The sequence below is a fragment of the Hippichthys cyanospilos genome, chromosome 14 (genome assembly GCF_059441005.1).
Source record: "Hippichthys cyanospilos isolate Australia breed blue-spotted pipefish chromosome 14, RoL_Hcya_1.0, whole genome shotgun sequence".
Classification (NCBI taxonomy): domain Eukaryota; kingdom Metazoa; phylum Chordata; class Actinopteri; order Syngnathiformes; family Syngnathidae; genus Hippichthys; species Hippichthys cyanospilos.
This window is the reverse complement of record NC_142382.1, coordinates 12698019-12712395: the sequence shown is the minus strand read 5'-3', so window position 1 is coordinate 12712395 and position 14377 is coordinate 12698019. Positions and strand designations below refer to the sequence as shown.

Here is a 14377-nt window from a genome sequence, read left to right as displayed (position 1 = left end):
GACATCCTTTACAGATAGGATGGGCAGGCATATGATCTTCCACTTCCACAAATTCATCATATATCTGTCCGCAGACCTTTCGGCTTCCCCTTTCCTGATCCTTTCATCAAGACTACTTGGTCAATTGTCATAAAAAGTCCAGCTGCTTAATTTCATAACTTGATTTTCAAACAAAAATGTAATCGGAAACTTGGGTGATATTTTCTAGACAGGACAAAGCCAGCCATCAGGAAAATATGAAGAGGGAGAGAGCAGAGTTAAAAAGCATCTGGTTGAGTTCAGAGCCAAGGAGGGGAAATGAAAGAAAACAAAATAGCATTTCTGTACAGTAAAGACTCCACTTCAAACAGCTTTGTTTAACTGACACACAAACATCACAACATCTTTGAGTGGTGTTGCCATCCTTTTCCAGTTATCCGAGCCTTAAGCCATCAAAAATCCATTTCCTCCGCTGGCAACATCACTGCTCTAACACTCAGTAGTTAGCTTGGCCCGTATTAGGTGGAAGGAAAGAAGCTCGGGCCATCTCTCTCTGATTAATACTCGAGAGAGCCTTTCGGATTTGGCAAGTTGTTGCGAAGAGGACATGCCAGCCAGCAGGCGAGCGTTGATACAAGATTGGGCACAATGAAGTAAAAATAACTGCATCCAATTTAGGAGGGGTAACTGTAAACCTTAATTTTACAATCTCTTCGAGCCACAGAATGCTCTTCATTATGTTTGTGCTAAATTTTCATTGCAACACAGAACCAAGACGAATGAAGGTACTCAATAAGTGTAACCTGGCTCTAGATTGATCAAGTTGGCAAGTTCAGACACCAGTTCAGGGTGTGTCCCCCGAGTCCATCCCTCAGCAATATATTGAGGAAAGAATTGTTTTTTAATTGTCTTTTTATAAATGTTTTTTTCTTATCAAACAAAAAACGCACAATTCCTTTTATATGGCGAGTGAAGCAGTGGTTTAACCAAGTAGGTTAAACAATTTTAACGTTACCCCAATGACTGTGTTTCCTTACGCTGTTCCTGGCTTTGTTGCCATGTAGTGTATTGTGAACCCAAACATTTTTTTTCTTTAGGAACTATCTCTGTACTTTTCTAGTCTCCAAAATAAAAAATAAATGAACAAATAAAAGGAAGTTTTCCTAACCCCAATCTTTTGTCACCCAATTCCAATCAGTTGAAAATGACCCGATTTGGCCCGATTTCCAATTACGTAATCGGGATCAGGCTATCCCTAACTAGTACAGTGCCATTTCTGTAGAGAAGGGAATACTAGGAACACGTCCTGTGTAAAGAAATGATCAGCCTCTGCTAAGTACAAACACATTAATTATTTACCAACTAGAGTATATAACATGCAAGTAGATTTTGTTTAATATAAAATGCAGCACAGACATGAACCATGTTGTGCAATTAAAAATGAAAAAGAAACAGGGACATGAAGTCTTTTCCTCGCAAATCACAGCTAGGCTGATTGCTATTGGAGCTTGGAATGAGCCTGGATGATCAGGATAAGAGGAAACAGATGTGCCTGGGATGCCTTGCATGTAAATCTGCCATGCCAAGACTTGAGCCAGCTGCATCACACACTGGACAACAAAGGTAGAGAAAAAAGGATGGTAATTGGATTGGAAAGTTTCATGGAAGTTTTTGTATATTGCCTGGTATGATGCAATTATATGTTGTATACATAAAAAACAGAAAAAAAAACAGACACAAAAGTGTGCAGTCAAACCAGGAAAGCTGCACACGAGATGGCTGGTTATTGTGCAGTGTTTGTAGAAAGACGAAATGAGGGTGATGTAACACGGATACAGTATAATGCCTTAGTGACACCCACAGTTAAACACTACTATAAGTCTACTTGGGGGAAAAAAGGTCATGCATCATGACAAAGCACAGAACAAAAAGTGAGTGTGACGATGACACACAGCTCAGCATTGTGCCAGCTTCCGCCATCTCACTTGTTTCCTTCATTAGACACACTTATTTTACGGATCTTCAATGACACTTTTTATCAGACCGATAATAGTATGAGCACTCAACTCTTCGGAACTCATTGACACCAAGTAACTGACACCAATGGTACTTTTGATGAGGGATAAGGAAAAATAGACATTTATTAATAATTAATAAAATATACTATTTTTGTGGCAGCTCAGTGATGCAGTGGCTAGCATGTCCGTCTCACAGTTCAGGGACCAGAGTTCAAATCCAATTCGCTCCGGCCTTCCTGTGTGGAGTTTGCATTTTCTCCCTTAGTCTGCATGGGTTCTCTCCATGCACTCCGGCTTACTCTAACACTACAAAACCACGCTTGGCAGGTGTATTGGACGTACTAAATTGCACTCAAGTGTGATTGGGTGCGTGAATGGTTGTTCTTCTCTGTGTGCCCTGCAATTGGTTGGCAAGTTCAGACCCCCCCCCCCCCCCCCCCCCCCCCCTGTAAACCTTAAAAACATACATATATTTTAAAATGGCATTTTAATGGACATTTGTGAAGATTGACCATGATCCAATTCCCTTAGAAATTGCCATTTACCTCCTTTATGGAATGGCCATAAAAGGGCAACAGTGACTAGTATTGGCAGCCTTGTCAGAACCTGATTCTTTAAAATAGGGCTGGTATCGGCTCAATATTGATACCCTGTATCAGTACTAGGCTACTTGCCCAAAGTTCAGAGTCTGATTTTTCTTTTTCTCTTCTATTATTGGTGGTAACTGTTAGGGTTCCCATTTACTTTAGAGAACCTTAGTATCAATAGTTTCTGTAAAAAAAGCACATGAAAACATTGATCCAGGCAGTAAAAACCTTACTATAGTGACATGAAAAGTTTGCGGTTGGCAAACAGTTGCTCTTATTGTGCACAAAAGCCAGTGGTGTTCGTGTGGAATTTGGGTCGACACTGTTCATGTTTTTCTCCCTTCGTTTTTTTTTTTTTTTTTTTCCTCCAGGGTGGTGTTGGAGCACACTGCTCTGCACCCTGTGCTTCACCACCCTACCAAAAGCTAATTAGGAGCTTAATCTACTGATTAGATTAATTAAACCATTCCACAGTTTGTTTAATGATGTCTCAGTGACCTGAAGGACAGGCAATTAGAAAAAGACACTTCACACTGCAAATGGAGAGTATATGTTTATATGTAATTTATATACTGCAGCATGGTAAGATGTTTTTAATTTAAATTTCTGAATTGACCCGATGTTTCCATTTTTACAGATGTTTGTGAATTGGATTTGAAATGCATCGGAACTCATTTTAACGGCTGGAATGGAATATGGGGCGACATGGCTTTTCAACTGACAGCATGTGATAAATGTATTTTTTAAGGTATTAACTGTTAATGAAAAACAATTTAATTATCAAATTAACTACAGACAAAATATTAATATAATACTGCTGAAAATGGCTAAAAAAGTGCTCTAGCTCTTTAAAGCACTTTGAGCACCTAAAAGGTTGAGAACCAGATGAAGTCTTTTGACAAAAAAATACTGTTCGATACCCCATGCAATTTTTGTACAGTGGGATCCAGAAATGATTAAGCAAAACAATCATGCACCTTTAGTCATTAGTGCTTTCACAACAAACTAGACAAAGCATTCTCATGCATCTCATCTAGTGAGAACTCATTAGAATTTGGGTGTAGTCATGGTTATGTAATAGAAAATAAGTATTGGTATAACATTTTGTTGTTCGCTGACAACCTGGTTTTGTTTGAAGAAAGACCCTTTCACTTAGCATACATGGCAACTCTCTGTGTAGATACAATGAGATGACCTTGACATACATGAGTTCAACACCGACATACTGTATTTTAGTTTCATACCTCCCATCTTGTTGTAATTACAGTAATTTTACTCTGCTGACTGATAAGAAAGTTTAATGGAGGGATGTTTCTTTCCATGTTTAGGGCTGGTTTTCATCTTGAGGGAGTTCACTCCTTTAAGTGAATGATAATCTTCTTTTTCACTTGTCCCTTCACACTCTCTTACAGACCACTAGACTGCTCTGTTAAGATGTGTCTTTATAGCTTAAAATATAGCCCCCCCCCCCAAAAAAAAAAAAGACGATTTGTTTTCCAGACGATTTAACTAATCTTGTTTTAAAAATTAGTTCAGCTTATCTTAGACAATTTTGGCAAAATGGGAAACGTGGGGCATGCGATCTATATTTTTCGAATACCTTTTCCTCCAAAGAGTGACAATTTTTATCTGGAACTCCCGCATCTATTACCATCTATATCCACAGCAATAGTTTATATTGTCAATAACGTAACGGATGGGTTTTCTTACCTATTTGTCGTTCCAGATCGGCTGCTTCATCTGGAGTGGCCCTGGGAAGCACCCCTGGGTCACTGAAGCTGGTTCTCAGCAATGTTCCCAGCACAAAGAGAAAAAGCACTCCTCCTATCACTGGAATAACCGGCGTTAAATTCTCTGCCAGGAACGGGCAACTGGGAAGACAAGCCAAAATGTTGAGAAGCACAAATGACAAAGCAATAATCCATGCACGTCTCTGCCTCGACTAAAACAAAGCCTTGTAAATGCACAGTACAAACCAAAGAGCATGCTTTGATACGCGCTAAGTGTAATATGAATACAGGTTAAGCACTTTGCTGCTTAATAAGCAGTAAATGGGTAGAATGCCCATACATGTCAGTCTCGCAAATTGTAATCTGCTCTAATAAAACAATCCCTTGTAATCCTGTTAAACCTCCAACGACTTGTGGAGATTAAAGTGATCCCATTTAATTGTACGGATTTGGAGGCATGTGCCATATATCTCTTATTATATTTGAATATATTTGGTATGTCTCAATGAGCCGGCTGTGTGGATGTGCTTGTGGCAATTGAAATGTGTTGCTACTTAATAAAATTACATTTCTTTCTCATATGGCAACTCACCAGGTGGGAAGGGAGTGGAGTATAGGGTGACATCCGCCGATGTATGCCAAGCTATGTATGCTAACCTCGGTTATTTACGCAAACTGAGCAAACTATTTTTAGCATCCGCAGGTTGGGTTCCGTAAAAGAAGATAGCAGGGGAGAGAAAAATGATCTCAGAATCCATTCACATAGATTGCTCATCCATGGTAATTAAAGTCAAGCATAATTAGGATTTTTTTTTTTTTTTTGCAAATGAATGAAAATGAGCACACTCCCAACAGCTGGCAATAGTGGGCCCGCTGTTGCGTCAGCCTGTTGTGTCGGTACATCAGGTCGGAAAAATGACTGCGGAACACACGACAACTCGCCTAACTACTCCAAAGTAATACCATCGGCGGCAGTAGTCACTGGTCCTCATTTACACCTGGAAGGCGATTCTAACGCAGCATAGTGACAAAGCGGCCAGGTCATGTCCACTGGGAGGCATTATCATGCTTTACATGATGCTCAAGCTCAGAACTCATCGTTTCTCAATTACAACAACAATTACAACTATGGATGAAAAATACACCAACAATCTTAATCTGTTGTTGTTTTTTTTGTTTGTTTTTCTTTTTTGCATTCCCACCATTTATCAGTCCGTCAGCAAAACGGTTGTCCGTCAGTGATGGATTGACAGAGAGTCCGGCAGTGCAGACGGACTGCCCACCTCTGGCTGACAGCGCGTGCTAATGTTCCAACTCACAGCGTCGGATTGTTGTGTGGGTGCGCAGTCAGTCAACAGAAGAAAATCCAGTCGGAAATCAAGAGCAGGTGTGAAAGATTTAATGGTGCAATTAGTCAAATTTGACTCAAAATAATGATTATTCTTAAATTGCTACAACAATGGTAAAAAAAGCTCCATCCTTGACAGAACAAAGTAATCAATCCAATTTGGGACACACTGGGGTAATGGCCACTGTGTGTTGGGGGTTCTATACCAAATAAATAAATAAACAAATAAAATAACATCATATAATCAATGAGAACGCTATGGAGTGAAATATTTCAGGTATAAAATATCATCCTAATAACAAAATTTGAAGCAGAATTGCAGAGAAACTTTAGACTGACAGTTATTAATTTAACATTAGCTATTTATTTAACAATATGCCTACTGTATTTACTTACATTTATATGTCTATTGTGAAGGGACACTGAGCGCTTTCGAATAGTGTGTCCATCTACATTGTTAATTTTTTTTTTTGGGGGGGGGGGGCATCTGGTCTGTGACTATAGTAATTTTAAAAGTTTAAGTACAGTATTCGACATCTCCTTTTAGCAGTTGTGGAGAAAAAAAGCGTAAAGCCTGTCTTCAGAAACAGTGAGTCATACATCAACAAAATATTGAATAGGCTGTCATTCCACAGAAAATGATGGCCAGAATTCAATACAAGGCAGAGGATGCATGCAATTTTGAGGGCAACTTCTACAATAGAAACAAATCAATAAATATGTGGCAAAGACAGAGCAGATTCGGTAAGAGTTTTCCATCTGAGCAGTAAAAACAAGGAGCAGTCTTCAACCTTTGATGGAAGTGAAAGAGGAATATTGCTGGGAAGGGGATTCCTGTTAGAAAAGCTTACATTTATTTCAGATTTTAGGGTATTGTTGCTACGGAGACAACCTATCCAATGTCAAACAGGAATGAACGGTAATGCATTGGTTACCCTGGAAACAGCAACATGAGTGAGCTGCCATCTCTGCAGAATAACAACAAAAGCCCACCTATGGGCATAAAAGAATAACAAGCTAAAATATTAATTGAGGATCGATCTACCGATGATCCAGAAAAAGACAGCCAACAAACGTTCCTCCGTGCTGCCACATACGGAATTTGGAAGCTCCTATTTTGCTACTTGTTCACTGAAAACAGCATCACGGTACCTAAGGGTTCAGGTAATAGGGCTTGCGGCTTACCTGTTGTCTGAGTTTGGGGGTCATAATCGCAAGCAGAACTCTTAGGCACTGTGATGTCATTATTAGTCGATAGCAAATTCGATATTAATAAAAAATATGGTGATAAGTCTCAGGGAGCACACACAACACATAATTGTAAAGAAAATGTAACTTTGCTTATAAACAGTACATTGCAAACTTCCCCATACATTTAAAATTTCACAAGATGTGTTTAACTTAACCTGACTTAATCAGCCTTTAAATAAGTAATTACTGAATACATCAAAAACGCCTGGACAAGAATTTCCAAAGCAGAAGAAAAGCAGTCCTGCTTTTAAGGTAAAATAGTAATTTGCTGCACCATTGTAGTTCATTTAACCACTTTTCAAAAAACAAAACCATATGACAGAACATATTTTAGTAAACTGTGCCGCAAGACTAGACAACACGTTCAAAGACAGCACACGTGCATCTGTGGGAGCTTGAAACAGAATAATAAACAGACCAAAGTCTGCTGCTTGCTAACAGGGCTATTTTGTATTTGGCTCAGCACCCCTTTGACTCAAAAAATAAAAATATCAAAATGAACATAGAGATGTTGAGGGATCTCTAGAAAACATGCAATAAATTATGCAAACATCATCTTGCAAACGCACCACAACCTTATGAATAAAGAATGAAATGGAACAGTCTTTTCAATAGAAACATTAAAGTTAATCACACAGATGCCAACGTGCAGATCTGCTAATGACTAGGGCCAATTGGTATACCACACAGGTATCCAACTAATGGCGCACAAAAGCAAACCATGTTTTAATCGCCATGTTCCTAGCTAAAATCTGTACCAACATAAGCTCCAATGATTGATCTATTAAAAAACAACTAATCAATTATCAAATTAACTGATTAACTGATTTTGATAGTCAATTAATCATTTTGATAATTAGTTTCATTTTAAATGATCCAAATGCTCAAAATTTCAGCCTCTCAGCAGAAAACAGAAGCAGACCTATTTTTGTGGCGTTGTATCAAAATAAAATTGTTTCTGTTTTTCTTTGGACTTTAATTAGCGGGATTTTGGTGTCTTTTTAATGGACGTTACAGACCAAACCAGTAACTGAATTTTAATTCATTTATTTATTTTTATTTTTTGCCCAGTCAATTTGAAATCATGTCCTGGCCTTGAATAAATGACTGGAAGTTGAATTTTTAAATCCAATTCATTCAACCATTGAGAAAACAATCAACAGACTGATTATTAAAATGATCCTTAGTTGAAGACCTATACCTAAATTTGTCATTGTCCTGTGTAATAAAAAATAATGTTGAGATTTTGCAAGAATTCTTCTGAGACCCTTTTTACAGTATCAAATAAGTATAATGTAATGACACGATGACACGTATGTATAATGTTATAATAGGGTGAGAGGATAAAACACATTTGGTTTCACAGTCATAATGAGTGAAGCTTTAACCAGCGTGGCCCGCCACAAAAATGAATTTGACAACCCTGTAGTAGGGTCTAGGGAAATGCAGAGCGAGGAATGTCAAGAGAACTCGTTAGGCCTCGACTACGGACAGTTAGGGCAAGGAGGTCAAAGAGCAATTGTTTGTTCGGTAGTATATAATTTCTGAAAAAGCCTTAGCATGACACACGTGCTCCCTTGACAGACCGTCCTTTGACCATGGATGTGTTGGTCTGCTCAGGTGACAACGTATTCAAAGATTAAATGGTCCAGAGGTCAATACTGATAGATGTGATAATGTGCAGCTTTGTACACGTAATGCTCATGATTTCACTCCAGCATCATGACAAAACAGCAAACAACCTTCAGGAGCCTTGAATCCATCGATCTGTATTTTTTCTATTTTCTATCACAGGCTCCATACAACAGCAACTAACTGATGAAATGGGCCAAGTCAAGAATGGAAGTATTACCTCTTGAAAAGATATATAATTAGACCATCAGAGCAAGTTAAACTATGGTGTGTGTTTTAATTAGCATCGCTGATGCCTTCAAACAGGGTGGCAAGCAGTCTCTGTTTGGTAACATGGTGTATACTGTATACCACAAAAGGTGGCGAGACTTGTATCAAGAGATTGGAAGGAGATTATAGACAAGTACTATATGCAAAAAGACCATGTCAAGATTCGAGTCATACGACGTGACTACCAATACCAAATATTGGCATCGGGCTGATGGCGAGCCCTATTTCAAGGTATCAGTACTCACAATGACAGCATTTTACAAACACAAACTATAAATTGCAAATTAAAACATTTCAAAATTGTTATATTGGATTAGGTGCGTCTTTAAAACGATCTGTCATTTTATGGGGAGGAGAAAGGTTGTGTTTTAAAAGCACCAATTTTATTGGTCTGAAAAACAAATATTAAGTAGTATTAGAAGAAGATCTTCATTTTTCGATTGTGTCTGCTTGACGATTTTCGAGTACTGCCTCCTAGTGGTCAAATATACCAGAGGATTATTTTTTCGATTTATTGAATTTTGAAAAACATGTTTTGATTCCCAAACCTGTGCATTTTCTCAAGTTGAGTGTAAAAAAAATAGGTTTTAGTTTTCCAATTATTAAGTATCTTATTTTGACCAAAATGAGAGAAAAGTGGCTGATATTGTTAATTGCAAAACAAACTAAAAGCACATTTTTTTAATGTCTTATTTCTATTAACAGGACGATAATATGTCTGTTTAGGACTAACTAAACCTGTGAAGATTAAATTCTGAGATTTTGGTTAAATATTAAATGATGTTTTATGAAAAAAATATCGATTAACTTGATTATTGATTACATGTTGATTAACCGTTTCACCTCTAAATGAACATTAAATTGATGGAACAGATAAATTCCATTTCCATTCATTTCACCTGGGAATTTATATTCCATTTTGGGGTTATTTTCATTACTTTTAATGCAAACTTGGAAATCCAGGGCTGTCCAAACCCGGTCCTCAGGGGTCGATATCCTGCATGTTTTCCTTTTTTTCCCCAATACACCTGATTCAAATGATCAGCACATCAGCAATGTCACCAGAAGCCTGTTAATGATCCTGATGGTTTGAATCAGGTGTGACAGGATAAGAAGCCTGAAAACAGGAAAAGGACAGCGGCCCTCGAGGACCGAGTTTGGACACCCCTTCCCTATAATTAGGAAGGACTTGTTAAAATAAAGTAGACACTTTTCAAAGTCATAGAAAACAGTAAATAGTTCGTACGCAAGCACTGACAACATTTCAGATGCAACTATCCTGGTCCACGTCTCAACATTTGGTCTGATGACATAATGGAACAAAGAACAAATTCACCATGAAGATAGTGAACAGTAGCCATTATCCACTGCACACACAGGAGTTTGCCTATTAAGCACTACAGTATGTGGTTCGAAAGCACTTTACCCTGACAGAAGGCCCGATTGAGCAACCACGATCATGATGGAGCATGATTTTTATCTCAAACTGATTGTGTTTCTGCGATGACAGTTGATTAGTTTAAGGGGTGAGAGAAACAATGTACTGTGGTAAACCTATGTGTTGGCTGTATACGAGTGGTTTTTCACAGGGGTCACTAATATAGTAGTCCCAGAAGGACCTATGATTAGCCGGGCAAGATATAAATATTGCTGAGAAGTGATGGGACATTGGGATTTTCAACTCTATTAGCAGCTTTTTCTCAGAGAAATGTAAATTGTGATGATGTCTGGCTAGAATCGTTCGTTAGACAATCTTCAACTTAATATAGGTGGAATGGAAAAAAAATGCATGGCTATGTTTTCAGTTAAAGTTTATGGAGATGTTTATCCTAGTGATCAGATTAGTTAGTCTGGTAATATACATCAGTAAAATGCACCACAACTCTAAACTAAAACTCAGTTTAAGGAAAGAGAGCGAAAAAGGTTCGGGTTAATACCCGGTCAGTTCAGGATGACATCCCACTTAGTCCAGAAGAATAATTGGAAGCACTCAACTTACAACTGACCCGCTTCTATCATTTCAACTTGGGTGAACCCATGAAATCGCTAATTCTTCAGGTCAAAGTGCACAGGTTAGTCGTAGATTGGATAACAAAGTGACTCAAAACAATACTCACTCAAATGTGAAGAAAAGTCCACAAGTGACAAGAATGAGAACAAGGGTGAGGTAGAAGACCCCTGTCTGCTTGGCCATCATTATCCTCCCATCGCAGTAAAATTTATTCCGACCAGGGAAGGATTCCCACTTCCTCTTTTTGGGGTTCTTCTTCTTAAAAGGGGTCTCCATCGGAGTGGAGCTGCGAGTGCTTATTTGGCTGTACTCGCACTCTCTCATCGACTCGGACACTCCAAGATGCATCAATTTTCTCTTTTAAATGCCCTTATCGAGTGAATCCCTGGCTAGATGTGCCACTGTTGAGACAACACACAAGGGGAAGTTAGTTCAGCTAACATAAACACCTGAGATTGTTTTTAAAGTGACTATTATGTAGCTCAATAAAGGTAGCTTAATCTTCGTATGAAATAATACGGCGTTGTGTGTGAAAAACAAAACAAACACAAAAGTTAGCCAGCTACATGCGCCTTTTGACAACAATAGTAGATATTTGTTAGCAAGCAACCTGGTTAGCTTCGCATAGCATTTGAAGTGAAGCTAAAGCTAACACGACTAGCAAATTGGACAGAATATAGGTTTGTATTTTGCTAACCTAGTGCAATTGGGGGCTAGCTCATGGATAGACATAAATATAAATGCACGTTTTAGTTTTTTTTTAATTCAACCGCAGAACCCCCTTTGCGCACAGACAGGCTAAACCGAAGAGATTCGTGTGTAGACTGTCAACAATGTGTCTCCTCGTTTACAGGATGTGTTGGTGCTCTCTGCTTCGCGAGGCTACGCGATAGTGGCTATGTTTGCTGTTTTTTCTTTTCTTTTTCTTTTTTTTTACCGAGGGAATGTAAATCTGGCAGTCGTGTCTGGGAGTTGTCACGTCGTCGCCGCTCCTCCCTTTCTTATCCAGGTTGGAAAACAAGCAGAGGACAAGGCGAAACACACCATTTTAGAAGTTTGGATGGTTGAATATGGAGTTGATCGTCAAAGAACCTCCAAGGCACATCCGAAGAAAAAGACAACATACAGGGCCGGGTTGCTCTCAGGCGAGCTCCAGCATCCCGGTTCCCGACTATAGCTGCCTGCCGACGGGTCCACAAAGCGCCAGCGTTTTTCTCAAAACGACCCGCTATGATTGGACACGAATCGCCGCTGTTCCATCGGGTATCGAAGGAGGAAAAAAAGTTGTACGTTCCCCAAATGTGAGTTTTTGCCGATCCGGTTCAGTTCCCCGTTTACATTGTGTCCCGGTACGCGGGCTGAAATGCCACCCTCGCTAGCACCATCACCATGGGAGCCGAGCGAAGGAGCGGAGCCTCCCAGTCAGCTCCGCCCACTTGGAAGACATCAACGAGGGGGCGCCCCGCTTCCCACCTTCTCTTTCAAGGCTTCCCAAAGTTACCATCTGGCATACATTTTATGTATGTGTGTGTGCGTGTGTGTCGGGAGTGGGAGGGCATCTATAAGAATAAATATTCATACAACAAATATAAAAGAATGCTATTTATAAAGGTTCCACACCAACAAAATCAAATGTCCTACCATTTTAGGCTTAAAAACCAAATCACAAAATGTGTCTGCAACATGGTTTAAATTAAATGTACCTGTAGTGCTGAGAAAAAAAAATAAGAGATGGGCTAACGAAGCCTCGTGAAGCTTTTGAGCCATTTGCCATAGTGATTTTGGGGTAAAAAAAAAAAAAAAAGAGTCAAACCTCAAAGCCTTATTAAATAGAACACCTGAACGTCTATGTCAGTGGTTCATAATGTACTGTACGACGAATGATTTTGGGGGGCCAAGTACTCTCTAACCAGCGCAATTCATTCTTGGTTCAATAAAGCAGAGTGCTGTGCGGTTTGTCTGATTTATTACACTAACTACATAGTGGTCTCTTAAACTATTTGGAAACAAAAACAAACAACAAATGGAATAATTAATTATAAATAAAGATTTGTGCACATTAAATTATCAAGAAAAAGTATCACCCTTTGGGTCATGCTAAATATCTGTTCTCAGGAAATAATAATTGGTTTTAAATACAGCTGTCAAGTCATTGACAGGCAACTTGAAGTGGCATAATTACAGTGTGGGTCGAACCATTCTGATTCTTACTGATTATAACATTATCCTTATGAACGGAGCTTTACTCAAACGTTCCCATAATTTAATAATTACCTTTAAGGAATTTGTTGCTTGGATGTTACTTTTTTAAACATATTTTAAAATCTCACTTACCAGTGGAGTGCCTTTTCCAAGCTCAAAAGTGGACCCTCATTTGAGAGCCATTAGTTGCTCTTTTCACAGTTGACAAATTGAAAGCAACAAATATATGACTTATTTACATAATTTCCAGTGCCTCGTTTTTTTTGTGCTTAAGGGTTTTTGATGCACTGTTCGGTGTAGCCGCCTCACTCGGCTGACATGGGTTTCGGAGTCTCGGTTTCAAACGTCCCATCACTAATATATATATATATATATATATATATAGACTCCGAAAGAGAGAGAGAGAGAGAGAGAGAGAGAGAGAGAGAGAGAGAGAGAGAGAGAGGAAGGTGAGACCTTTTAATTTTGTAAACAAATCGAAGTAGTCTATGCCATCTACGATTTTAAAAACCTGAATATGAATACAGTGCTGATTTGCTGGTCTAATTTAAAATCACTGTCCGATTTAAAACCCAGGTCTGAGACTATTGGTTCCAGAAAAGACGCTCCGGTTAACAGGGTGGCCACTGGGAGCCAACACTTTTAACTTCTGTTTTATTTTAATTGGAATTTAAAAAAATCCATGCCATCCAAGGCTTTGATTTCCACTAGACAGGAGAAAAGTGGCTTCAAGGAAGAAGCATCCTTTTTGGTTAGCTGGACATTGTTATTTGCATAGCAGTGGAAGGACATGCCAAGTTTTCTTAGGATGGAACCCAGAGACAGCAGATGTAGGGAAAGCAGCAATGGCCTCAAAATAGAACCTACGACATACGGGACTCAGAGTAATGCAGGCTGACAAAATGTCCTGCCTGCCAAATAAGACCTAAACTTTTCTGGAGCACTACCACTTATGCCCACCTGGTGCTATAAATTAGCCAGTAGGATACTGTTGTCTACCCAACCAAACGCTGCAGTTAAATCCAACAAAACAAGACATGCATACTCTCCAGAGCCATTTGCCACAAGGGCATCAATAACTGAGTTAAATAAATGAAAACAATGTAAATGCTAATCTTCAATATCAATTCAGTACTAGCAGGTAATTCGGGCATGCTAATGTCTGAAACATGTCAGTTTCTTTGTTGACGCTGAAAATCTATGTCTTTGTTTCGTTCCTCTCAGCATTGTTGAAATTGTTAAACAGCATTTTTCTGGAGAAGGAACAAATGGGTTGTTCCTCAAATGGAGGCTCCGGCAATGTTGTTTCGAATGAAAAGAGTGCTGAGAAGTGAGTCAGGCAGTTACCA

At 39.0% G+C, this 14377-nt stretch overlaps 1 protein-coding gene across 3 annotated transcripts in view; it reads right to left on the bottom strand.

Annotated features, from left to right (window-relative positions):
* zdhhc14 (zDHHC palmitoyltransferase 14) overlaps nucleotides 1–12265 on the bottom strand; it is a 31910-nt gene extending 19645 nt beyond the window's left edge. Inside the window, exons 1-3 of one of the 3 annotated variants that reach the window (XM_088433594.1) lie at nucleotides 11764–12265; nucleotides 10933–11227; nucleotides 4295–4455 (exon numbers count right to left, since the gene is read on the bottom strand). In XM_088433594.1, coding sequence (XP_088289720.1) covers nucleotides 4295–4455; nucleotides 10933–11174 — 403 coding nt within the window. In that variant the 5' untranslated portion in view covers nucleotides 11175–11227; nucleotides 11764–12265. The remainder of the gene's footprint in view (nucleotides 1–4294; nucleotides 4456–10932; nucleotides 11228–11763) is intronic. The other 2 variants (XM_088433593.1, XM_088433592.1) reach the window with 2 other exon arrangements.
* Between the last annotated feature and the right edge of the window lie 2112 nt (nucleotides 12266–14377).